Below are 27214 nucleotides of genomic sequence, written 5' to 3' on the forward strand. Positions count from 1 at the left end.
GACAACAAAGGATGCATTTGTCTTTGTTGATTATTTGAATGTTGTCAGTCACAGTGTAGTCATTTTTTTTTGGCTTGATGGGTTTAAGTTGTGTCACCACTATCTAAAAAAGTCACATAAAAAATCACAAATTTACTTACTCAGTGTGAAATGTGGATTGCTTTATTTTAACACACTTGCAGGAGGCCATGATTTATTCTGTTGTATGAATAGCAACAAGTGGATAATTTTTTTTTTTTTTTTTTACTGCCTACATCACTGGACTAGATGAACAAAAATATTGTTAAAAAATTGAAGACCAGTGAGAGTAAACTGGATCAATAGAGAAAGCATCAGTCTGGAAAAATTGTCAGTCAGGTAATGCACCTAAAATAATTATTAATAAATAAATTTGAATAAAAATTAATAATTAATAAATAATAATAATAATAGTAATAAATAAAATAATTAGTTTGATATAAAAGAAACCAGCGAAGCGATGGAAAAATTGATATCGGTGCTCATCGAGACCAAAAAAGAGTTCTCCACGGCAAAATACATAATCCTTTTATTTCCAATTTCTGTTTGCTACATCTCATTACAGTAAGCACATGAACGAGAGAAGTCAACATACAGAGTCCAGTCACTGAGCACATAGAGAGCCACTTCCCAACAACAACACACAGTCCACCACAGTATGTTCTTGTCTTTGTCGAGGAAGTCTTTTATCGCTCAATGCGTAGAGACATGCAGTGGAATTGCAGGAGAGAGAACACGCCATGTACAACTCTGCTTGCAAACAGCTGCTAATTCACAGTTAAGTTTGGAAAAAAGAAAAAAAAAAAAGTGCACACAAGGGGTACTGATCTTGTAAGTAGACTCATGAATAGTACGTCGTTAAAACAGAGCTGAACAGTATCGGATTGAAAAATAAAGGACGTGACGTATCCATATTCACAAACTATTGGAATGGCTTCCACAATATCTACAAATTCACAACTTTGTAACATTTTTTCTCAGCTATCAAGTATTTGTGGCGCTTTACTCATGGAGAGAATTTATAAACAAACCGTAAGCAGCATTAAATAGCATAAATATATTTTTGATATACTTTTAATATAATGTGTCTTGGTAGGATGATCCATTATAGTTAACTCTGGCCCTGGAGGAAAATAACGGACAAAATAGCATGTCAAGTAATGCAGTTGAATCCAATTTGGACATTTCATTATTAATCAATACAATAATTTTGGGTCTAAATATGTTCATGGTCACAACAAATCGAAGACAAATGTTGAGTGACTGACTTGTCACCTATTGACGGACGAACAAGATGTACAGCATAAGCTAGTCTGGAATGAAAGATATTATTTTTTCTCTTGTTCAAAAATGACAGTGATGTTATTATCATAAACGCCCTGATGCCGTCGTCTTCCCGCCGCGTGTTTGCATAGTAGACTTTCTTGAAATTGTTGGAATATTTTGTGATATAATAATCAAGTCTGCAATCAGTAGCTTTCTTTGACTCCCCAGTTCAACTATGTTAATCCTCTTAATTGAACATTTCCCTGTTTTATGAAGTTAAATAATATACATATGAGGTAGAACTATTGTCTTTGTAGTCGCTTGATATAATTTTTGACAAGAATCTCATTTGACTGTTTGAGTCTCTTGATATACTTCTTTCACATATCAGTGAAAATAATATTGTTAAAAAAAATGTCAGAAATGCAAATTGGTATTTTAATCTAAGCTGTCAGTGGTTAGTGTCGCAATTTATTTTTATTTTATGAGCATCTGTAGTTGGCATGTAAATGCATCTTTGGTTACAATCCGTATGTTTAAAGATAGATATTTATATATATTATTAATTTCATATTCTGTCATGTATCATTTAAGTTTTGATGACACATATATTTAATTTCCCAGGCCTTTCCAGTTCATTAAATATATAAGTTGATTCAAATGTATGTGATTTATTGACATTATTTTGCTCTTCCATACATTTTTAGTAACCCATGACGCCAAAGTGCTTTTCTTGCTGTTCAATTTGACCGAGTGCATGTTAAAATGAATCCGTCGTGCAGATTCACTTCTCCTCAACTTCTGTGATCCATTTGACAGAGACTTTTGACACTTGTTCTGAGAAATGGAATGGGTCATTTCAGTCCTCCACAATGCATAATTAACAAGTGAGTCAAATTTAAAATCCCTGCAGGGGTGGAGTTGCTGAGACCACAATGCCACCTGTCTGTCACACAACATGATGTGACCCAAAAGAAATAGTAAATACTGAACCGTCATCATCTCTTAATCACTATCCTCTAACAATATCCGCCATGTTGTTGTATTTCTGCTGACCCTGTAATCAATATTAAAATATGCTCCGAATACCAAGGAACGAACTATATGAAGGATTATATTTGTTATCGAGCTGCAAATAAAGCCGACTCATATAATCCGGGGTAAAAGCACTTTCATAACTATATTGTAAATGAACATCACATAAATATGCATGAATCATTTATGAAGATTTCTCTTGGGTTGTGAGTGGGTCACCGATGAGTAAATTGCTTGAACCACAAGATCCTAGACACAAAGAGCTACTTGAGCATAATACTGCATTTTGTGAGGACACACATGTACAGATTAACACAAATTTAGTGCATCTGCCTGCAGTCCATGTGTGTGTATGTTGTTCACCAAGGCACTTGGCTCCTTTTTAACCAAACATCGGTGAGAGCCACTGGACTTGAAAATGCACAGGCTTTGCCCCGTGGGATGGGAAAGCAATTCCAGATGATACTACATTGGCTCTGATGAGATTCATCTTGAGCTGAAGGCCAGACACTGAAGATTATTAATGATGATCCTATGGAACTATATAGGCGGCCCTTGCTACCAGTAAGCAACACCTCGAGTGTCTTCCAATGCATCCCTGTGTGTGTGTGCATGCGTGTTATTTATTCTTGTCTTCATTGGTTCGCAACAATGACAACCTGAAACGACATGCTTGCAAAACAGATTTTACAAAATGACAGCGATGGATTCCTTTGTTACAACAGGGCCAGAGCTACTGTAAATGAGAGAAGAAAACAAAAAGAATCTCTGAGATTGCGGGAAGAGTGAGTCTGCCGTTATGCCGCTTTGCTTTGTTTACGTGGAACGGAACGAAGCTAGCATGATGCCGCACCAGCGGGGGACTTTTAATAGCTTACTGGAAATTTCCACTGTTTCCACTTGTACCATTTTACAGAGACGCATAGGTGCTGGTACGATCGTTTCTTTGTTGGCTTATTGCCTCTCTCTCTTGGAAATACAAGATGGAACAGGGAGAGCAAAGGTAGTTTTATGTGGGTATTTGCCCTTGGTCTTTATGGACGAGCAAAATACTGTATCATAACAAACACAGAATATACACGCACGGAATTGTCATTTCACTCATCTAAAAAAAAAAAATGCTGCCTTTACAAAGGTATCTAGATGTATGCGCTATATTAATTAGCATGCTGACTGAAAGTGTGAGGCTTGCACTGATTGATCTATCAAGCTGAATAGACAATTTTGACAAAACAGACAAAAAAGAATCGACAAATAATCGAAACACAATACTCATGTTGGAGGTAATTAGGTCAATTCGAATTGACGCTTTCAAAGAGGTATAGCGCCTACCAACATGTTTGGAATCGTCCTTTCTCGTGGTGCGAAATAGCACTGACACACATTTCGGATATTTTAATTCCCTCGTTAAGGTACACCAGAGAAAACATTGAAACGATTTGAGTAGGATTGCATTGTAATCTGTCAATACTACAAACTATAACTACATTCCCGTAATAATCACTACTTCTGCAATATAATCTTTGTAAAGGCAGCTCTTCTATTGGATTGAATGAGATTAGAAACACACACACACATATATATATATATGTATATATTTGTATATGCATTTGTGTATATTGTACATATACATATGTATATACATAAGTATATAGTAGACATATATCATGTGGTACCTCGATTTGATGACCAAGCACTTGTAAATTAGGTACCACTGCACACGTTAAGATGTTCATGGCTTCCTGTCTACGTTTCGTTGTTAAACCGATTCCGAATTCGATCCGATTCAGTTGAGGTTGTTCGCCTCTATGATGGCGGGCTTTCTGTTGACATATGTGGCCCAGTAGCCCAAGTTGAAGATGAAAAAAAGAATGGGGAAAATGATGCGGGATATCTTGTCCACTTTGCTGACTCGGTTGTAAGACTTCTTGGCTTCTGTGTAGGGATCATCCATTTTATGGAGGAAGGAGTGTTTGGCTGACGCCCCCCCGCTAGCGGCACTCTTGGAAATGGTTGTTAAACCTTGGTCTTTGGCTACGTTGATGGCGTAGGTCGTTCCGACAATGTTGAACGTGTTGTTTGCCTTTTTGGAGAGAGTTGCCGATTCTCTTCTCTGAAAAGAAGAGAAGGCAGCAAAAAGTTGTTAGGAGAAAACGCAGCGGACTCCACAATACTTCCATTTGAACTCATAAAGAGGAAATAGAAGCAAGACCACGAGACACGACACACACAAGAGCAAAACAAAAGCCTAACCATATCGTTAATCCTGGCCATGTTAGCCTGAAACGGTTCCTGAAAAGAAAAGTAGAAAAGAAAAAAAGTTTACCAATTATATTAAAAATTACCCAACTTACATGTTCTAGTCATCACTTTCTAGCTTGTACATTTTACACGATTCTCAATTAAATCTGCATCATACAAGGTTTGATTGCAGAAAAAAAAAAAGAGGTCACAAGCATAATGTTTTAATAAGTGCTGAAAAAGAAAGAAAAAAAAATCACGTTTGCATCACTTGATCTAGGTTGGCTGGTATATGATAATGCTGTCAGCTCCAGCATAAAGCACAAGTGAGAGAGAGAGAAAAAAAAAATCATGCCTGTAGTCATGTCTGACAAATCAATGAAAGCAGCTTGGCCTCTTCAGGCAAATAATTCACGATGAAACAAACATGGCACAGGCTCTACCATAGAAGAAGCCGACTTCTTCCTATTTCTACAAACAAACCATTAGACTGCTGAAAAAAAGGAATTTGCACACTTATTTACCAAACCTGATGATTTTCAGTGTCAAAACGCAAAGTCAATGTGAGAGAACAAGTAGGGCAGCAAGATTGATCACAGTACAAGTTTGACTTTTTTGGATGAGATAGTGTGAGGCTATAACTGAGTCAAGATGTCCTTGGACTTCACACTCAAGAGAATTTCCTTTAAAGATGATCTTATCTGTGCCTTAACACGAAGAAAATGTCAGCCTCGATTGGAATCTGTCCAAACGAGTCAAATGTGACACGTTACTGCCAAAGTGGGATTTTTGCAGCTTTTACGGGAAATGTTATTAGCGTGACAATATTCATTTCATAACTATCAAACTCAAGGCCCACCACATCATTTTATGTGGCCCGCCAAGACACATTTTGCTTCAATATAAAATCACAAATTGTCTTCACTTTTAAATAAATATTGCTAACTTTATTTTTTTGGACACCCCGGCTCTTAACAATAACTATACACTGTCATTCTTAATCACCACATGGCAGATTTAGAACAGCCTACCTGTGTAATAATTTGAGCCCCTTAATATTTAATTGCATGTATTAAATTTGTGCGAGTTTAGTTCTAGGCATAACAGATGGCACTCAGAAAAATAACAAAAAAAAAATGGCCTTAAATTGACACCTTTCCTCCCTCCCCACACTTGCACAGACAGTCTGCGGTACATTTGCGTTTTTTTTTAATGTCTACTTTGAGGCCACAGCTTTAATTCTCGCTCCACTTTTTCAGCTTCATTTGACTTTCCTTCCTTCCGTCCTCCTCCCTTCACTCCATCTTTTTAATTAGCATAACTAATGTCCCCTGTTTCCGTTGCCGATTGCTTCGCCGTGGATCTCTTTATGCCTTTCCCGTCGCTGAATGTTTTCTTAACACATTTCTTTTCGGCATAAAGTCAAAAATGAAATCTGAAAAGTCACATTGTGGCCAATGTCATGTAGAAATGTACACAATATTTGCATTTTAAGTGCAGAAAAGATGTCAAGGATCCAAATAAAGGATCAATGCAGCTGCTTTATTGGCCGATAGAGAATTGCTCCATGTAATTAACAACGTCTATTGTTATCCTTTGCTTATTTATTTTTCCTTTATTGATGCATTAATTACCCCCCCGCTGGGATGAGACCATCTTATTTACATAGTCGACACAGCTATACATCCACGCTAATGTTTTTTAAACTGAACTGTGGTGACTCAAATCAACAACAAAAAGAATAAATCCAGTGAGGAGGCCTAAAGGGCTCGAACTCGAATCAATTTGGACAAAAATACAAAAGTCACAGCAGTGCCCTCAATGTCTTTTCCAGGACATTAAATCCACTACACCTTAAAGCACTGCAGTGTCTTTTTCTGTTTCACAGATAGCTTACTCAGCAGAAAAACTAATAGGGCTGTAATATCGGACAGTATATGACGTTAATCGTTGAAAACTGAACGTCTGTGGCAGTAGAAATGTTCTTTGCTCAATAAACTGTTGTGCTTCTTTAAATCTGGTCAGTTTTCTGATGTATATTGAATTTATTGAACGAAAGCACCTAGTCATTTACAATGGAGTCACAAAAAGTATGCATCCGTTTACTCAGAAATTAATTTACAGAGATGATTTCATTGAACACCTAGATGATATACTCGCAGTAAATTATGACTTTATTGTACCTTCTGCCATCTTATAGAAGAGAAATTAATTGCGCTGCGTGTAACTTTACCCAGCTGGCATAGATGGTTAATGAATAAATAATCAGTTTTGGACAAATGAAGTGAAATGATTACCTACAGCACCCCTAACGATGAGTGAATCGCTTAAGTCATCATGAGGTGATAGTGCAAGATGTTTACGTGCTTTATGGTATTATATATTTATTTGTCGATTTATTTTTAGTACTCGCAATTTGGCTATCCTCTGGCACATAAAGTAAATCCAAAGCATTTGCAAATGTCATTTTTTAAGGAGGGCATAAGCATCCTGGGGGTGATCGTGCCACTTAAGTTTTTTTTTTTTTTTGGAAACACTTGTGTGTGGACGTGTTAGATTGAGCCTTATGTTAGTCTGACCTTCACGATTTGAGATGACGTGTTGACGTTTTCGATTGCCTCAAGTATTTGTATGGGCTGTCGTTAATTGGGTGTATTTTAGGCTATTGGGAAGCTCTTTGTATTTTCATCAAGTCATTTATTCTGATCAAATCATTGAATTATTTCCCATTTAAATGAAGGAATGGACAAATAATAATTCATGTCAAATTTTAATCATTAAAATTGGTGATTTAAAAATTGCTCTTATCTGAATCCCATCAACCGCATTAAGGATGAACTTAATCAGGATTAGCAACCTATCTGAAAAAGTTTGAACCCCAAACGAGCTTCTGCTTTAACTGTCGTGTCGAAATCGATGTACTTGAGCGAAATGGTGTCGATGCCAACTTGCAGTCACAAGCGTCCCCTTCTCCACATCGTTAATGCGAGACAATCTTCAAGTTGACGTACCACAATGGCCAAATGCTCTTCTCAACTCTAAGCTGCTTTTTTGGTTCATCAAAGAAAACACAAACTATATTACACCGTCAGCTGGCTTGAGGTGAGCTCATTAGCCCGTTGGTTAAACAGATTGTTTAGCGAACCGGAGGGAATGCAACGTAACCTCTGAAGTAGTACACGCTGACTCGACTACAGCTCACCATATCAGACCAAAAAAAGAAAGAGCCTGCGGGAATTCAAGTCATCATTTGGCTGGAACTTCTGATGACTGAGGACAGTATTTTTCTCCCTCCCATCCCCCCTACTGTTTTTTATTCCGTTTTTTTCTACTCCAATAAAAGGAAACGAGGAGTATTCCGAGTATTTTGCTTTCCAGTCGTTTTTCCATGTAGGGCATTAAGTGTTGTCTACCGTTGTGACCTTGTTATTGTTGATCTATCATGATGACTCCATTCTCTGCACAGAGAGCGCAGATTTATGCCATTGGGACAAAATCTCAGAAAGAAAAAAAAAACTGCTCTCCACTCCATGACTCATTTCTGCTCCATCCCTAGAAATTTTTATTCTGCATCCACACGATAGCGTCTCCATCAAAACAAACAAGCCTTAATCCTAAAATAACAAAAGCATTCCCAGCAAAAAGTCTCCATTCATCTATATTTTAACTTTCTTGCTCTATTCCAATTACTTCTCTGCTCATAAACGCACAGAAGAGTCCAAACTATTGACAAATCTGCGCGTGAAAGTCATATTGGCCACTGGGGATTCATTGAGATTATTTTTTTTTCTAGTCAGTGAACCGTTTTTTTTAATGAGCGGGCTGTACTGCAAGATGCTGTCTCATCTTGACAGAATGGGTTTACGCTGACTAAAATGGGGCTCGAACATATGCTGCCACCCTAAATTGGGGCTAGTGTCTTTGGGAGTTTACCTCTGGTTCCGCCCGACTGTCCTTGTTCCATTTGGCTCTTAATGAATAAGTAAAAAGCTCTTTTACAGAGTAGTCTGAGTTACTTGAAGGGGTAACTCCCACTTTCTATTTTGTTCATCCACCAGTGTAAAGTGATGACAACATTCTCAGTAGCAACAAAAATATCAAGAATGAGAGTCGCGGAATTAACGTCGGAAGGGAGAGAGAAGTCAATCCCGTCACTTTACCGGCCATGATCAATTTTCAACAAGCACTCACTCACCCTGACTTCCATGCCCTCTTTTTTCCCATCCCACGCCCAGCTGCGCTTGGTGAAGTAGTTGACGGTGGCAAACTCAATCAAGGCAGAGAAGACAAAGGCATAGCACACGGCCATGAACCAGTCCATGGCTGTGGCATAGGCGACCTTAGGGAGGGAGTTGCGGGCACTGATGCTTAGGGTCGTCATGGTGAGGACGGTGGTGACCCCTGAGGAGAGAATAAAAATGTTAGGGAAGATCTTTAATTTAATTTATTTTATTTTATTTTTGTTTGCCCTTTTTGCAAAATCAATGTAATGTAGTCAAACCGGATAGGAGCAGAAAGGAACTCGGATTAGCAAATTACATCTCATCTTCGAGTGATGACAACGTTTGGATTAGATTAGCCGGATACTCGGAAAAAGATATCAATGCTACTTAGTGAATACATTTGTTTTGCTTTGACCTCATCCTTTAAAAGCCTCTCATTATTATTTAGTGCTTTCTGAGTTGCATAAAAACAAACTCACCAAATACGGTACGTGCAGGAACTGACTCTCTGTTTAACCAGAAGGACACCTGTGACAGGATGACTGTCATGATGCAGGGAAGGTACGTTTGGATCACAAAATAGCCAATTTTTCTTTTCAAGTGGAAATATGTTGTCATCACCACATATTCGCCTGAAAGAGAGAAATGGAGACATAGCAGATCATTATTAAAACTAGAAGTCACAGACTGACATGTTGATTCATTCATTCTGGAACATTTATACATATTCAATTCCGAATATTAACGGTTGCCATAACATCCGCACTTCTCGATTTCCCTTCTTAAGATAAGGACACAGGCTCTTTTTTTTTTTCTTTTTTAAGAGCTTTATAAGAATAAAAGCTTGTCCTGTGCTTATTAAAAGAATCCTTTACCTTCAAGTTGGCATTTAGTAGCAACATTTTCTTTCTTTAAACTGGCCTTTGTACTTTGCAGAGCTTACCTTCAAAGCACCATACAGCACAACAATAATGATCATCTCAAATAAAGTGTTCTCCGTAGAGGTTCTGACAACTTACAGCAAACCTTTTGCTTGGAGGAAAACAGGCCAGAGGGGCACTGCAAAAAAGTGCCTTTATTGTTAGTTTGCTCTCAAAGCGCAAGTGAAGACTGACACACTTGTGTAACCCAAGTGACCTGAAGTTTTATTGGGGAACTAGAAATAAACATTCTTGCAACTCTTAATTTTAGGATACAGTTCCAAACAGAGCCATTTTCTCTAGATATATAAAAAGAACTTAGGCATCTCAGTAAGACCCTTTTTTAAATTTGTGTCTTTTTCTAACGTCAGTCCTCTGCAAAATTGACTTACTTCCATATTGTATTACTATTGGGACAATAAATAAATATGGCTACTACTGCTACGTTCAGGCATTGATTGATTGATTTGATTTTGATTTATACACTGGTGCACTAGTTGTACGGTAATTTCAGTTGTCAGCTTTTAACGCAAACTCCTGATTCCTCTAAAAACTGCCTTTTCACTGCCTTCAATATTCCCAAATGATGATAATTTTGCTGTTCTGCAGATGCTTTCAGTGGACTCGGAAAAATTGCACGCGGAAATATAGATTGATTTTTCGGACCGCAGAGGAAAATACAAAGGAAGTCGAATTTATTTCCCCATCACCGCAATTCATCTTTAAAGTGTCAAGGATGTGCTCAGCTCCTTTGGAAGGGGGTGTGTCTTGGATTTTACCAATCGATCCAACACAAAGAAAATCATATTTTGGCAATCTTGAGCCATCAACCGCCTTTAGAGTTCGGAAACTGTGGCGCCATGCTAGCTAATATCGTCTTTGCATTCTCTATACACTGTACCTGTACTGGAACTTATGGTTTCTTTGCCAATAACGTGTCCCAGTAGATCATACTGGTTGAGCCTGGAACCATCCTCAGCCACAGAAACAGAGCGCTCGTCTTCTTGAGTCCAGAGGTAAATCACCTCATTGTTGGTGTAGGCATCTGAGAAGCAAACATGGATTACAAATCGGGAGAATCCATTCAATCAAAGTCTTCATACTTTATTCTGTTAGTGTGACTTACAGCTTCCAAATTTCAGGGGACAGGCGTGGGCATCCATGGGGAAGTCCTCCAGGTGCATGGGACATTCGGCATGAATGGTCAACCTTGGAAGGGACGATGAGGTCAAGAGAGGTTGAGGAGAGAGGAAATACGCACACGAGCCAAGACGCAACTTCCACGAAGCATTTTATAGTCACTTTTATTTGTTAACCTGAAGTTTAATGGGAATCAATAGAAGCAAGTCAGTGGGCTATTTACTGATTATACACACGCTGTGTCAGGATAAAAGGGATCGCTTTATGGAACCATTTAACAAAGTAAACCTAATAAAAGAGTATTTTATTTAATAGCGTAGTCAAACTCGCAACTGATGATCTTACCTCATCGTGTAGAGAAGCGTGCCGTTGTCGACGAGTCGCAGGAGTTTGTTTGGCGTTGTCATGTTGTGGGCCACGGATTTCTTTCCATTGTGGAAAAATGTGTCAGGTGTCCAGATTTTACTGGCAAGGAGGTTGTTAAGGGGCAACACCTGCATGGGCCCGTCAAATTTCAGTCTTTCATCTCTCCAACTCTGGCGGAAAAAGACATCGATGGTGTATTCCTGCGGGGAGTGGAGTGGAGAGGTTTCATCAAACGAAGCGATCGACTGAAGTCAGACGATCTTTGTTGACGGTGCGGCATTGATACTTTACAGAAAAAAAAAAGAAAGCTCTCCTTCTACAGTTGAAGCATGCACAATTTATCTTGGTTCTAACATTTCCCAAACTACTCATCGATTGTTTGATCAACCTATTAACACAACTATGAACGTCACGATAGGCTGTTGCCATGACAACGATCGTCGACATCTTTTTTCTTATCGAAAGCCAGTCAAAAATAATTTGAAATTTCTAACTTTTATCTGATACACGATTCTCAAAATGACTCAGGAGAATTTACAATATTTTTTCAGTCGTAGGAAACGTCATTCATTTAACAATAATGTTATTCTAGGCGGCAATTATGTATAATTCCCAACTAAAATAAAAACACAGTATGACGTACCCATTCAAATGGAAATGTATTTCACGTTCTATCTAAAGGCGTGTTGTCCTGGCAACAGAGCTCCTCATTAGTCGTGCATTGCAGCCGTACGGACGGCTGATCGATAATTTTGCTTTTTCTAGTACTAATCAAAGGCTTCTTGGTGAGCGATGATGTAGAACTGATGAAAAAAAAAATGCTGATCATTTCTAAGTGGCTTCAGAACAAGAGCATCCTCAGCGGGGGGGATTTGTAAAGCCTCCACTCAACATGAAATGGACTCTCCAATGTGAATTGTTATGCCTGACCTCGTGTTGCCCTGCCAACCAACTTAAAATAATCACCCTAAAATAACCTTGTGTTTATCTTTAACTTTAAGATTTTTTATTAGTTTTGCAGTCTTTGGCTAATACAGATTGATTAGTGAAACGTAATCCATCTGCTCTTATGCTAATCATATCAAATTTGATATAAATTGCTTGCCCAGTGCAAACAAGTGAACAGATGAACACACATTGAGGGCAGATGTATTCATGACTCCTTCCCTCAAAAAACAAAACTCATTTCAAAAGGCAAACTGGCCATGCATACTTATTGGAAGGCAACACACAATGCAACAAATCGGTATTTTTCTTTTAAAGTCTTTTTCATTACTCGCAATTCAAGCTTGTATCTTCCCTTCCCTGCTCGGCTTCAAAAGTAGTTGATAATCTGCCAGTTTTTATTTTTTCCCCCCATTCTATTCAATTCAGCTATGATTCAAAAACTAGGACAAGCATATAAAACACATTCCCTTTCACCCGCCTGTCAATGTGAACTTTTAGTTTTGCATTTATACATATTTTTACATAATAGCATGTGTTCTACCAAAGATGGGATTTATTTGGTGCCGTGCGCTGTCTGCGGAAATGATTAGAGTCCTGAAAGTTAACCAGAATTAGTTAAAAAATAAATAAAGAAAAACAAATATATATATATATATATATATATATATATATGGCCATTCTCCTCCCTTCAACTTGCTCATCCCTGTCCTGCACCTTTGCTACCTAAACCAATATCTTCATTTATTGGATTTTTGATTACAGCCTGCTTCTTGTCAGACTTGTTTTGCAGTTGGGCTGGCTTTTCGAGTTGTTCGGTGTCTGCTGTGTCTCCCAGGGGGGTGAAAGAAAAAAAAAATCTTTAAAACACAGCTGCCTCATCCGTCTATATGAATCCACCTGCATACCAAACTGCACGCATGCTCCAGCGTCATTTTATTGATTGACGTGAAGAATAAAAATAACAAAGCCAGGCATTACCGCTGACACGCTCACAAAACTAATTAGGATTATTAATCTTAGGTCCCGGTAGTGATAGAATTAAACTCCTCCAATTACATTAATTACACTGGCCAGAAAAAATCTGTTGTCCATAGAACATGCTTTGTGCTGATGTTGCTGGTGAATTATGTGAAGATGTCTTCTTTTTGACAACACGCAGCAAGCCAGAGATGACATCCGCCAGTGTGATTATGACACACAGCACTTCCTCGAGGGAACGCATCCATTATCTCCACTCTTCCGAGCTGCACTGAGCAATATAATGATTCATCTCAAATTTGATTGATGTCACTTAAGGTCATTCTTAATTTTCTCTTGTAAATAAATGTACCTTTCCCTCCTCAGCATGTAACCAACACGCCTTTGGCAACTAAATTATTCTTCAAATTATCTTCAGTGTTCATCTTCCTGCTCTGAGGCGTAAACACATTTGGAACTTCACTGTCTTCACCCCTAAGGCACCTTTTGTTCCACAGATATAATCACATCGCAGTAAATGAAGGACAATGTGCATAACTGCATCTCCTAAAACTTCCATACAAGTAAATAAAATTGATTATTATTATTTCCCATCCCTAAATGATGGGAAATCATTTGAGAACGTAGTCTTGAGATGAAGGAGCACGCCGATGCCTCCTTAGGGGAGATCAGTGTCAACATGGTAACCTACATTCCATGAGCTCATGGGTCTTACTTTTCAACACGAGCATTCCACTTCTATTGCCATAATACGATTGGATTGTTTTTGAAATGTGACATATTGGGGTTTACTCCTGGGATGAGAAGTGAAGCATTTCTAGCGCAATTGATGTTGGAGATGGACCAGTAATTGGACCAGTGACTGTACAGCACATCAAATCCTGGATTACTAAATCATTTTTAACAATTTCTGCGAAGGTTTGATGGCTGGCATTGTGTAGCTAGAGGGAGAGACAGTTATCGGGTTTGATTGTTCCATTTAGTACATATAACTGGTCATAGCACACCTGAAGATGAATCCACAATAGTTTTCTTTTTTTTGATACTATTCTTGAAATTGGCCATAAAAATAAAACACCAAAATTGCTTGCTATGAAACTGCTATTATATTTTTGGAGTCAGGAGGAAAGATACTAGCAATAAAGGGAATGGAAAAAGTGCAATATGTGATATACAGTATGATGTGATTTTAAAACAAAAGGCTTGGAACGATTTTTAGCTATCTCGGGCATTGATTGTTCGGGGTGGAAAATGCCACGATTGTTTTTCAAGTAGAAGAGGAACTTCTAACATAAACACTCCACAATCCTTTTCACATTGGCATTTGAGAGAACAATTATTCATGACTTTGAAAAGAAATGATTGTGAGTGTCCATTGTCTCCAAAGCCAAGTACAATTAAATGAAAAAAAAGAGCTAAAAATAGCTTGCTGTGGTCATTATTGTATGTTTACGAGCTCTGTAAATGTGGCCAACTACTTAATTTGATGCACTCGTCCTCGTTAGGATTTCAACTCATGTTAAAAATTACGCCGCCCATTCCAAAGCGCTTAAATTCCAGCAATTTATTCTGCTCATTATTGAAATCTGGGGGTCAAGCTCTGGCCCACTATTCCTTTTTTCCATGTCACACTTTTTTAAATCTTCAAAAAGTACAGCTGGTGCAACTTTTGAGTTGAGACAGTGGAAATGATTGAAATGGAATTTGCTCTTGTTTACCAGTTGACACCTATCCCTCGTACTGCCCCTCGTCGCCATAGTAACAAACTCGCCATTAGCCCAGCACTATATGGAGGCTCACTTATGTATCGGAAAACAGGACAGGGGGAAAAATGGGATACAAAAATAGGTGGTGTGAAGTATCCTGTAATTCTTTATCTTTGGGGGTATTTTGAAAAGCATATCAGATGTTAGCAACACACCTGGGAGCTGTTTGAAAGTGTTGAAAAGCAAAATATACGCTGTGAGTGAAAGAACCCCTGGAGCACCTACTTGTTATTTCTCTGGTCTTTTTTTTTTTTTTTTTGTGAGGTTCTGTTTCTAAATATGTACATGCTGATTCAGGTCATACATAAACAGATTTATTTATTTATTTATTTTTAAATCCAGTGAAATAACTAACATCCTGTGCCTTTTTTAACTGTCACATGACCTCTGCCTGTCCCACATGACAAGTTTCTGCTCAAGCATTGATTTATTGTGGAGCATGTGAATACAATGGAGCTAAAAGTAAAGCCTAGAAAACCTCAAAGGTGTTATCTGCTGAAAAAGATAAAGTACGCTCTATTGTGATAACAACTCATGACCCAGAGTCATCACCCAGATAGCGTACATGTGCCGAGATATTTTCTGTACAGTTTCCAACACAATCGAACAATAAATAAATTTCCTGTCAACAATTTAATTTGAATGCATTACATATAGATAAGATGAGAAGGTTAGAGACTTTGAAATCCTGTATGACTTGACAAGAACAGACTTCCACATAAGCGCCTTTAATGAATAAAAGGGAAGACGGTAATTATCTTTAGCGATACATCCATTTGAAAAGATCCTTGTGGATTTGTGTAGAATTTGACTTTGACAGCGCTGAACTGCGCCACGGCACTTTGTGCGGACCTCTTGTGAGACCAAAGAACTCCAAAGCTCCATAATCCAGCTACATAATACAAGATGTCGAGCCAGCTCCTAACTCAAGTAAAAAAAAAAAAAGTCCTTACCCCAAGGCGGTCAATTACAGCTACATGATCAAATATGTCAAAGAAAAAAAAAAAAAAAGATCACTCTCTTTTGTCTGCTGTTTAACGGCAGGCGCTGCTCATCTTAATGACTCATCAAATTTCACAAATAAAAACTTTGGATTGCTTATGCAGCTGATAAAAACGACTCCATGGTTGATTGCCATTTAGTTTATCATTGCTCAGTGACCTGCGTGATAACTAAAATATGCAAGGCCATCCATCGTAAATTCAAATTGTAATGATATTTGTGATCTCATTGTTTTATTGTCAACATTCATTATTGACCCACAACATTGCCAGTGCATTCATTAACTTTTAATTGTGTCTACTTATATTGTGGCCTACTTAAAAATATTTCTCGTACACTCAAGTGCACAAAATCCCCAACTTAATCATGTTTAATTATAATGAAAAATAATAAAATAAAAAACAGCAAATGACGATGAAGGGAAAAAAATACTCACCATGTCAGTGTCTGACACTGGGCCGAAACTTGTCACGTAAATGTTCGTCCTCACTTCAGTGACGCTCTCTGTAAAAAAAACAATAAAAACAACAGAAAGCAGCAGGCTGCAAATTAGCATTTAACTAAGCTATCTTAATAGTCAGACGTTACCATGTAAAATAAATTTTATATATATATATATATATGAATAAATATATTTTAAGAAATAAAATGTAAAAATCATGATGGAGGCACTCGGCACTCATGGTGGAAAAAAAGGACACTTAATAAATGATCATCATGCAGCAAGTTATTGCGAAACACCTTGGAATTGTAATGCATTAAGTAGGACATGAGGCAAGAGTAGAGAAAGACCAAAATTTGGCTGCCTCTTTGCGGGTTGAATCAGCTCCTCTGGGGCGGGTGGGGCGGATGTAGGAAGAAAGCTTCGGGGCTTTTGCTGAGACAAATAGCGTCTCCGGCAACTCGAGAGTGATGAGGCTTTTATCCAAAAGCGAAGGAGATACTTTGTGCTAACAATGTCCCTGACCCCAAGAGACCACCCACAGGTGAACTCTCCTCTCCTCTGGCGAAGAACCCCCCCTGAGAGAAACCATCCACTTCCACATGAATCATTCCGATGACGCAAATAGTTCTCGCAAAGTACGTGATTATCACCACGTGGCGTCAGCAGTTTGCATGGCATGCATCGGCGGAGGAAGAATGACTTTTTTTTCTTCTGTTTACAGCTTGATGCATGAGCGCATTAAGTGAAATAGATCTTGCTGGAATTTCAATTAAATTGAGTTCTCTACAGTCTGATTAGAAGATGTTTTGGGATGATTATCTCTCGCCTAAGTTTATATGTGACATGATTGCAACTTTGAAAGTAAGATGAATCTGAACGAGGAAATCATTGCTGTGATTGCAAACATGGAGCATTTCCACTAAAACAAAGACTTGAATGTCTTGTGCCAGATTCCTCTGGCCTGGTTGCAACTTCTAAGTCTTGGTGGTCTGCAGCCTGGCAGCTCCGCTTGTGGCCTTAACTGCATGCATTGAAGCAGAAACAACCATTCCAGCTGGATGACTGAGAAAAGTCTGCTCAAGCATGTGGGCTTACTTTGAGGACAATTTGGTTGAAATAGCAAAGCTATCTCCCGACAGATGCTCGCGTTTCTCACTCGAGGGACAATGCATGCATTTCACAAGGTTTCTGCTTTTGCTGTGTCATCAAAACATTCGTCATGAAGAAAAAGGATGTTACCTCCCAGCCCGGGACGTAGTCTGTTGTCATAACCATCCAACAGTCTGTCTAAGATGCGGGTGAAAATGGTGATGTTATTACTGTCATCAGGCAGCGGCTCTCTGTGTCCAACGACGGCACTTTGGGAAGAAATGGACACAAGTTAGTGGCAAAACAAGCAACTGTAGTGTAGGATAGTCATTTACAGGAATTTTGTATCGACGGAAAAGTGGAGTCATTAGAAATACATTTGTGGATTCTATGTGAGTAGTCAAGCGTTGGTCCGCGGCCCTCTAACAGTCCCTGGCGGTATTGTAGGTGGTCCGTGAAATTGGAAATGGAAAATAATTTTTAAAAGTAAAATGATATTATTTAGACTAGATTTATTTCCCAGATAATTTTGTGAATCATCTATCTATCCAAATTTAGCTGAGTTGGAAAAATTAGAGTATTGTAGCAGCAGCCCCCTCAGTACCGTATTTTTTCAGATATAATGTATTCCACTTATTTCCCTGTAACCTATTTTCTTAGAATCTTCATGAGTTCCCATAGATGTTACAGCACATATTAAATGACATCTCATAATATCCATCAGGAGAGAATTGCGGGATTTATTTAGAGCGCTGATGATTTAATGAGTACAGTCTTTAATTAAGCTTGAATCCCCCAAAGGGGTAAAATAGCCCAGCAATTCCCAATCAGCAAACACTGATAGCAATAACGTTCCAGTGGCGATGGACACAATTCAAAGACATTTCGAACGTTACGAAACTAACCTTGTCTGCAATAAAAACTTTTCGGATTAAAAGATGAAACGTTTCATAACTTCATATCTCATTTTGGAATAATTATCCAATGCCGTCGGAAATATTTAGACATATTGTCATTTCTGTTGATTGATTCAAGGCATACGAGTTGAACAATTGAGTCTTGTGTTGGCGCTGTGAAGCACTCAGATACTTCGAGGATAGCAGACTTGGCACCAGATGAGATGTTTTGTGTTTTGAGGTTGTTTCTAAGGGCAGGAGGAGGAGGATGCCGGCTCGGAGGTGTGTGACCATAATTGATGCACCTTGGGTGAGGGCGCATGTGTACACTCAAGCACTTGTTATCTAAGACGGCATTGGAAGCATTCACAATCTGACCTCTGATTTGTTCTCATTTAACACATTGATTTGATTGGATCAAAACGGAACATAATAGAAAGCCTTTATGGGGTAGGCTAAGCGTGTTTTCAAGTTACATTTTGATATTAGTGTAGGGGTAAATTAAAATTATTTCACAATTTTTTATGTAAATAAATGGATTTAATTGAATTATTTTGTCATTTTTTAAATTTAATCAATTATTTGAAAATATTTTAAAAAATGAAATGATTGGAATATTGGACAAAGCTGTGCCTCACTTATGTCATTTTTAACCTAAATTCACGATAGTTCAAAATACTCATACAGAGGTGACGCTCAGACCTCACCCAAGTAATTAGCATCTTCCTCTTTTGCTGTACGGCATGAAAGAAACTTTAAAATATTCCTCCTTTCCATTTGAGATGGATCAATGCTCTGTGCTCACTAATGAGCTTATGTAGTTTAACGCCGCCAGAAAGGTGGGATTGCTGAAATATGCCTGATTCATTTATGGAATCGATTGCTCCCATTGGTGCAGCGTGATGTCACCTCGAAAGATGCTATTATCCTTCTGACATGATGCACTTATTGAAGAGTTTTACAGTGGCGCACCAGAGGCGAGGTAGAATCAAATCACGTTAATTAGCCAGGCTGCTCAAAGCCTTGCAGAAAGAATATTGAAACCTGATAACGTTTCTGGCTGGAGCTTTGGGAGACCCAGTTTGGATATTATACATTTTTAACTCGGAGCACCTAAAGTTGCGAGAATGTGTAGGCGTCTTCTACTGTCCCGATTAATAAACTCCTTGCCGAGAATGATGCATGGGTTAACCTTTCCGACGCTCTCATGGCAGATCCTCCCTTCAATAGTTATGCAGCAGAGCATTATGTAGCATGTCGTCGCTTATCAATGGCTGCCGTGGAGCTTTTTTCAAACCTGAACAATGTGAAGAATTTGTCCTTGCTTGCATCTTCTGTCATCCACTTGCTTGTTTAGGAAGATTACCGTATTTTCCGCACTATAAGGCGCACCTCCGATTTTCTCAAAAGCCGACAGTGCGCCTTATAATCAGGTGCGCCTTATATATGGACCAATATTGAGCCACTACAGCAGGCATATGCAATGGAGAAGAGGTGCACACGGAGTTTTTTATAGGTTATGTGACCATTGGGAAACTCATACTGCTGACTTTTGCCCTTGACTTGCTGACTTGAATATTGCACCATTAAAAAAAAAAAAAAAAGGTTGCATACATTACAAAGCACCTTAAAGAAGAAGCATTAACATTTTTACCAATTTTCTTGCAGCAGGGAGATTGAAAATCATGTTGCCCTTCATATCAACTTGACTTTATTTTTGTCAGCAATATACAAGTTGTGTCTGGGCTTGTAGGAGAGCGTCGGATGTATTCTCTAGTGATTTTTAAACGACTTCTTTCATATACGCTCACCATTCCTCAGCCTTCACTATAAATACTCTGCAGAGTAGGACAGTTTTTTTTGCTAAATGTAGCTTCCAAAATGAATAATGAAAAATGCGCTTTTTTATGTTTTGTTTTTTATACTCAGAGTTGACAGCACTGGTATGCTAATTTCCACAGCCTAGACTATAATCAATCTTGAATGGCATGCTCAAATTTGGCCATTAAAAGAAAAGTGGCACTTGAAAAGCAGATGACTGAGGACTGCACACTCTGCTCCTCTATTCGGCTTCTTTCTTATCTATACAGCTGTCACACTGCCACTCTTGGCTCAAACGGTGACACAACAACAAGACAGAGGCCATTTGGAGAGCGAAGACCTCCTCCAAGGCTATGTCATGTTATTTGATAAATCACCCAATCCCCTAATTATCAACAAAATATGACATCATGAGTCAACTAATATGTAAATCACGGGAATTTATATAACTGCTAGAATCAGGAATTTTAACAAGAGCTGAGTGGTAAATTGGGGACGGACGAAAGCTGGTACGACAGAAAATGATCAAACGGTGAGATAGGATCGGAGATGCGTGCTATCATTGCGGGTGACATCAATCTAGTCTCTGATGCACTTTTAGAAGCAAGCCACGGTGCAACACGCGTATCGCGCTCACATCTGCAGGGATTTTTGGAGACGCTATCGACTGCATCAGCAGCAATCATTTAGAACTGTAAGCAAGCTTCGGAATACTCACATGAAAGCCGACTCTGTAAAGATGTCATTATTTTCCAGGCAGGATGGCACAACATGCTTCATTCCAAAAGTCAGTTTTTATTACCGTTCATCTTTAAAAAAATTAATTGGGTCCACTCTTCTTTTTTTTTTTTGTCATTCCTCCTGGCTATTTGACAAGTCAAGGGACAAAATTTCCATCTGTATCGCAGTTCTGAAGGACTGAAGGTGTTTGATGGGGTCAGGGCTGTCAAATTGTTCCCCGGCACATTCATCCAACCGTGCCTTTGTAAATCTTCTGATGTGGGGATGGAATGGAAAATACATTTAGCAGCTTTGGAAATACAATTGCACCTTTAAGTTCATCACAATTAATTGCCATGTCTCCCAATGTACAGGAATAGCTTCTTCAGTGTAAAAGTACGAATTTAAATGTGTTTGTGTGATCATTTGTGACTGGTTGCTGGCAGGAACTTTGATTCGTTACACTTTCCTCTTGGCTCCTGTCCTAACCCATTTGGTTGGCAAAGGAAGATTTTAATTTATCTGACTTCAACAACAGAGCTATCTATCCGCCCGAGCGTAATGTCATTTGAAATGTTGCCACTAATGCATAGCCTTGAAACATTGTACTTTTGCCAAGACTGAACAAAATAACTGCATTATTAAAAGGGCTTTGTGCAGAGGCGACTGGAAATCTTGTTAAAAGAAAACAAACGCACTGATTAGGTTTTTCACCTTGGAATCAGTGTGTGCAGTAGACTATATATATCCTTTCATGAGTTGATGTTTCTGATTGAAAGACAGAAGGTAAATATTCCCTGATCAACTATGATTGCCATTAGTCTCCGCCCCCAGGCTGCCGCCGCCCTGATAATTCAATCAGCAAAGTGGCTCGGCCATGAGAATATATTACCCTTCTCAGGTTAACCTTGACAGCCCTGCCCAAACAGAATGTTATCTGTTGACCAGGTCGCGTCTCAAAGTGACGCCCCCTCTCCGTGAATAATTCATGGAAGACGAGGTGAGAAGTCTGGCCGATCTTACAAGCGAGGAAAGTGTACACATTGCACTCTCATCCTTATGGCTATCGATTAAATGCCACATTAACCAGCTACATGGCTACACATTACAAAATAGAAAGCAAGATAGTCTTAACTAAAAAGAAGTCAAGACAACTGAATGAGATTTTTTTTTTTTTGTATTGGGTGAATTATTGCGAAGAATAATATAAATGTTTCTTGGAACCAGATGGATTATGCAGATGTAATCTTGCAAATGCATCTTTCCAAGCACAGAACAGATGTGATTGCAACCAAGATGGAGCCATCAGATCCTCAAGGCAGCTGCTGTGGGTCCAAACTCACTTTTAATGTGCTTGTAAACAATGGTGGCTCGTGAAGAAAAACACAACAGTTTTATTGTTAGGCCACAAAGGAGCAATTTGGATTAAAAAGTCCAGTTTGACTTTTCCTGACAGCTAAGCCAAGACAAACTATATTATTATTATTTTCATTTATTATTGTTATTATTTATTCTTGTCCATGTTGATCCGATTGAGCCATTTGAGCATTCGTCCAATTACCTTCTAAGTTGATCTGCTTTGTGTCTATCCAGATTTGATCAATTGTGTCCCAGGTGGACGTGTGAAACAAACCATCTGACACGTCGGGTTGCTTTTTGAGTATGCGCAAAACGTGCCGAGTTGCACAACGCCAGTTCCCCAAAGGCCTTTTGTCACTTATACGATAATTCATCAGGAATGTCGTCTTACTCGACTCTACTAAAGCCCATTTGGAATTCCGATGGTGGACTCAGAAGGTGCTGTACATACATTCACCATTTTCATGGTATTGAATGATGGAAGTCTCTTTTTGAATAATTTGACCTCCTTTTTGACCTTGTAATCTATAATGCTCCCCGGCGGAATTGTCACCGAGATGTTGGATGTCTTATCGTTTTTCCTGCAGTGTAGTTAAGACTGAATCATTCGCACCCCGGCTGGTTGCAGCCAAGTAGTGCAATTCATCATTAGCTTAGGAGCCAGCGAGCTGCTTTTTATTAAAGCACAAAAAAATATATATATGAATATGAAAATGGACATTTCTGGGAAAGGACATTGAATACGTGCTCTCGATTGTAGTTGAGGTAATTATGGGAAAATTACCATCTCCGTCAAGTGGTGTGCTTTGGCCATGAATAATAAATTCCATGGCCTGCTTGGATCCCAATGGGAAATGTGTGACATTTTTTTTTCGTCCCTGAGGATGTCAACATTTCATATACAGTATGTTATTATTAATACGCTGCTCTCATAAAGAATGGAATGGTTATTCATAATTAATGGAATGGATACTGCCAATCGTTTGCTATAGGTCTTTAAACCAAGATAAGCTGACAGTGGGGGTCTTGGGAGTTTCGTAAAGAGAGCGAGGGAAAGGAAAAAAGTCGTATTTTTAGCTTCTCCCTCCTTGAATGACCGCCACTGATTTTGAAGTAGATGCTTTCATGATTGGATTCAATATGGACAAAGGTCTCCAAAGCCCAAGTTATTGAAATTCAAGGAACAAGACATCATAAGCAACATCAAGGGTGTGCATCTTGCAAGATGATTCAATAATCACATTAATTATTCCTGGGTTGGTGAGCTTTTCAAAATGTTTCAAGCGCTTTACAATTTGCCATTTCCTCCTGCAGCCTTATCAACAATGCCAACATGGCAACCAGCGCACATTCTCTTCACTTGAAATTACAAGAGGCATGATTAGAATGACATCTAGATACTTAAGGGTGGTCTTTTTTTTTTTTTTTTTAGCTGACTCTTAACACACGTTCAGAAATGTGCAAAAGAAGCAGGAGAGAAAATGCTGTGAATGGACAATCACAAGTGTGGTGTGCTGCATAATGCAAATTAATTCAGCAGTCAGTAAAATGTACTGTTGCTCTGTGCACAATTTAGATGTGAGGACAGGCTCACCTTGCAAGGTGGCACAAGTTCTATTTTAATTCGGAATATATATTACTGCAAATGGAGATAAATTCTCCCAGTCATAATTAAAATACTTTTACTGTATTTATAATAAGATGTTCATTTCAACAAAAAGTTGTAGTACTTCTCATTCAATCGAAAAAAATCATACTATTTTCATTCTATATGTTTTTCAATGTTCATTTAAAACCCTCTATTAACACAAAAAAAATTATACATATTTATATTTTTCTTTAATATTATTCTAAAATCCATGCATTGTTATAATAATACCACCATGTCTGACTCCACACCTTTTGGTGTATCTGATTCGATACAGTTGTACCTAATGAAGTGTTGGGTGAGTTTATATTTGCTCCTAAAGATATTGGCTGGATTGCACGATTTAGTGTAGCAGTCAACTTGATTAATGAGGCGTGATGCAAAACACCTCACGTAAACAATAGCTGGCACAGAAGACGGCAAATTGCACATGGTGCAATCGGAAAGGAGATCACTTTGTCCTACCTGGCTTGAGGGATGATGCTGAGGCATAGAAGGGAGCTCCACAAGGCCAAGTGCAGGGGTTGAAGCTTCCAAAATGCAGCAGCCATAGCAGTTTAAAACACAGGGCTCCTGAGGGAAATAACACAAATGTAGTTTTTATATCTTGACAAATACAACTGCAAATGACACAGAGGATTAAGTGCAACAAAATTTAGATAGCACAGCTGTTGCCATAACAAAGCCCTTTACAGAAATGTTCCCTCTGACACAGAATATGTTTACATTTTCCATAAATAAATGTTTTCTTCACTCCGCCGCAGCATACTTTTGTGCTGAATTCAAACATATCACATCTTTTTATGTATCTGGCAGCAAATCACCTTGTGAGGGGTTGAGAGAAGTCTCCAAGGGTGAATCTGATTTTATTCTGTGTGGCAGTAGACAATCTTTGTCATGAGATAATTAGTTTGCACTATAAATGTGTGCTGCACTGTCGCACACACCTTTGCTCGAGGGGCCGAGTCTCCTCTAAGTGTAAAGTCTGTGGCCTTTTTCTCTTGATGCGTAAATGTGATTTTGAGAAATCCTAGAGAGGAATCAAAAGTCGAGAGTAGATTCGCAGTAAACAGTATTTTTTCGGGGAGGAAAATCAATCACGGCTTTTTCTAAAGATTCATTCAGTCATTCTTGGTCGAAGAAAACTGAGCGAATTAATTGGGTACAGTAAACAGAAAATATAGAGCATAAAAATAATAATTAAAAATATTTTTGAAAATATAACTTTGCATATATTTAAATATTATATTTTGTTTTAGCTGTAAATATATTATAAGAATAACATTTGTATCTAATGATTAAAAAAACCCACATGGGCTTTCATGAAAATCGAATTTCATAGAACACTTGATTTATTTTCATTTTTTTTCTCTTCAGAGCGGCTCCCACACCTAATGGCGTAACCATCGAGTGTATGTTGTGTCACCTTCCGACACTGCTGCGGATGCGGCAACATCATTACCCAATTACAAGGCCACTATTATAGCAGTCAAGTTCCACTTTCATCACCTCTTCTCATGGCTGCTCTCACAAATTGGCAGCTTTGCAATAGAAGCCCAACTAAAAAGTCCATTATTAAGTGGAAAAGAAGACAAACAACCTCTGCAGAGCAGATGCACAGTCACTGGAGCGCACACGTGTAGCAGCTGTTTTATACTTTAAAGCCTTTTATTGTGCTTTTGTGAGATTGTGCCCCCTTTACGGCCAGTGGGATCAAACAGTCCCCTCGGGGGAATCAACATTTTTTTTTTACTGTGAGCACTTCTCATTGCGTGAAGTGCAAACAAATGATTGGACACATAGATAGAAGGCTTTGCGGCTTTGTCAAAGGCCCTCTACACTTCATTTGTCTCAGGCATTAGGAGAAAAGACTCGGTTATGACTCCACTAGCTTTGCACTGCATTTTAAAACACCACCTACTCCAAGTCATCATGTGATAATTGTTAGAGTCGATCTCCGTGGCATAGATAATTCGATTTTCTTCCGAGGCTGCAAAAATAATAGCGAGACTGATTCATTTTTGTTTTAGGTCAAGAGAGCAGCCAAGCAAGCTAAGAATGAAAAATAGTATCATCTAATGGGAGCCCATTTATCATTCATAGCTAAGCAAAATAACAGCCTGGCTTGCTTATCATGTATGGAAAATAATGACCACTTCCATAAATGCCCAGGTTAGTCCACTGGCATTATTCAAAATGCTAAAATAGCGCTCATTAAATCTCTGGCAAAGCAAAACAATCCAATTTGGATTAGCATCATCACCTTCAGAGATACACAGGCTGTACCAAAATAAAATAATCGATCCTCTTCCTACATCACACAAAATCATTTCGTGGGAAATTGTGGAAACAAACATTATTTGGACTCCTTCCTTCAGGCATTTTGTTAATACTAATACTGCATCATTAACCATTAAAGGTTTTTAAGTTCTGTAATAAAACCAAATTATACTCGCCAGACCAACGGATGTCATTTCCCTGTCTGATATTAGATGCCATCCTTTTTTTTTCTTTCCCCCCATCACCACACATGGCCATTACACACAACATCCTTAGCACTGTCCTGGATACATCAATATTTTAAAATATACTTAGAGCCCTCACTCTCCCGAGGCCCCGATGGAACACGCAGCCGTTTGCTGAACTAGTTAAACTGTTAGAAGAAAGTCTCATTAAAAAAAAAAAAAAAAGATGCACAGCTACTGGTCGACTAATGATGTGCTCAATAAAAAAACATAATACAAAGGGGGAGGGGGGGAGTGGAAAAACAAGGAACGTTGTAATCATTCTAAGTGCACATTACACAAATTAGAATTTTCTTTTAAATGCCTGTTGGTGTTTTCATCCTCCGACACTAGCACCAATTAGAAAAAAAATTCCAAAGGAAATTTGCTCGACAGCATTCTTGCAAATTCTTTCCATTTGACAATAACAAACAGACCAGTGCTGCTAACTTGCACCTGAGCTAGCCATACCTGTCATGCAAATGAAGGGCTCAGTTCCTGAGGCTTAGACACTTCTGAAAGAAAGACGAAAAAAAAAAGAAACACAATGCTTTTGTTGGCAAATTAAAAATAGCTTGCCTCAGGTGACAGTAAACCTAAAGCACTCAACATCTCGCACATTTGTATTCTTCTCTAGCGTCATTTCTTTTCACTGGCTGAAAAAGCAGAAAATCCAATGAGTAATATAATCTCATTTGACAGAATCAAAAGGCCGGAAAAGCAGTTTTGATTTAATTTTCTGCAGTTTGTGATTGGGTGTGCGTGCAAAGAGATGTTTGCATTCAGAATAAGGGATGAGAAAAGTGGGTTGGAGTTTTTTGTGTGTTTT

The 27214-nt window shown here is 38.5% G+C and overlaps 2 protein-coding genes across 4 annotated transcripts in view; one reads left to right on the forward strand and one right to left on the reverse strand.

Annotated features, from left to right (window-relative positions):
- gabrb4 (gamma-aminobutyric acid type A receptor subunit beta4) overlaps positions 1-27214 on the forward strand; it is an 80685-nt gene that overhangs the window by 2288 nt on the left and 51183 nt on the right. The gene's annotated exons all lie outside the window — the stretch shown is intronic.
- Positions 530-27214, reverse strand: part of gabra3 (gamma-aminobutyric acid type A receptor subunit alpha3) — a 36788-nt gene continuing 10103 nt past the window's right edge. The window contains exons 2-12 of one of the 3 annotated variants that reach the window (XM_088399592.1): positions 26857-26900; positions 24347-24454; positions 17588-17706; positions 16340-16407; positions 11189-11409; positions 10830-10912; positions 10605-10748; positions 9263-9415; positions 8756-8961; positions 4573-4611; positions 530-4432 (exon numbers count right to left, since the gene is read on the reverse strand). In XM_088399592.1, coding sequence (XP_088255718.1) covers positions 4106-4432; positions 4573-4611; positions 8756-8961; positions 9263-9415; positions 10605-10748; positions 10830-10912; positions 11189-11409; positions 16340-16407; positions 17588-17706; positions 24347-24432 — 1446 coding nt within the window. In that variant the 5' untranslated portion in view covers positions 24433-24454; positions 26857-26900 and the 3' untranslated portion in view covers positions 530-4105. The remainder of the gene's footprint in view (positions 4433-4572; positions 4612-8755; positions 8962-9262; positions 9416-10604; positions 10749-10829; positions 10913-11188; positions 11410-16339; positions 16408-17587; positions 17707-24346; positions 24455-26856; positions 26901-27214) is intronic. The other 2 variants (XM_088399590.1, XM_088399593.1) reach the window with 2 other exon arrangements.

The sequence above is a fragment of the Syngnathus floridae genome, chromosome 15, assembly GCF_059516105.1.
Source record: "Syngnathus floridae isolate MCC-2025c chromosome 15, RoL_Sflo_1.0, whole genome shotgun sequence".
In the NCBI taxonomy this organism is placed as follows: Eukaryota; Metazoa; Chordata; class Actinopteri; order Syngnathiformes; family Syngnathidae; genus Syngnathus; species Syngnathus floridae.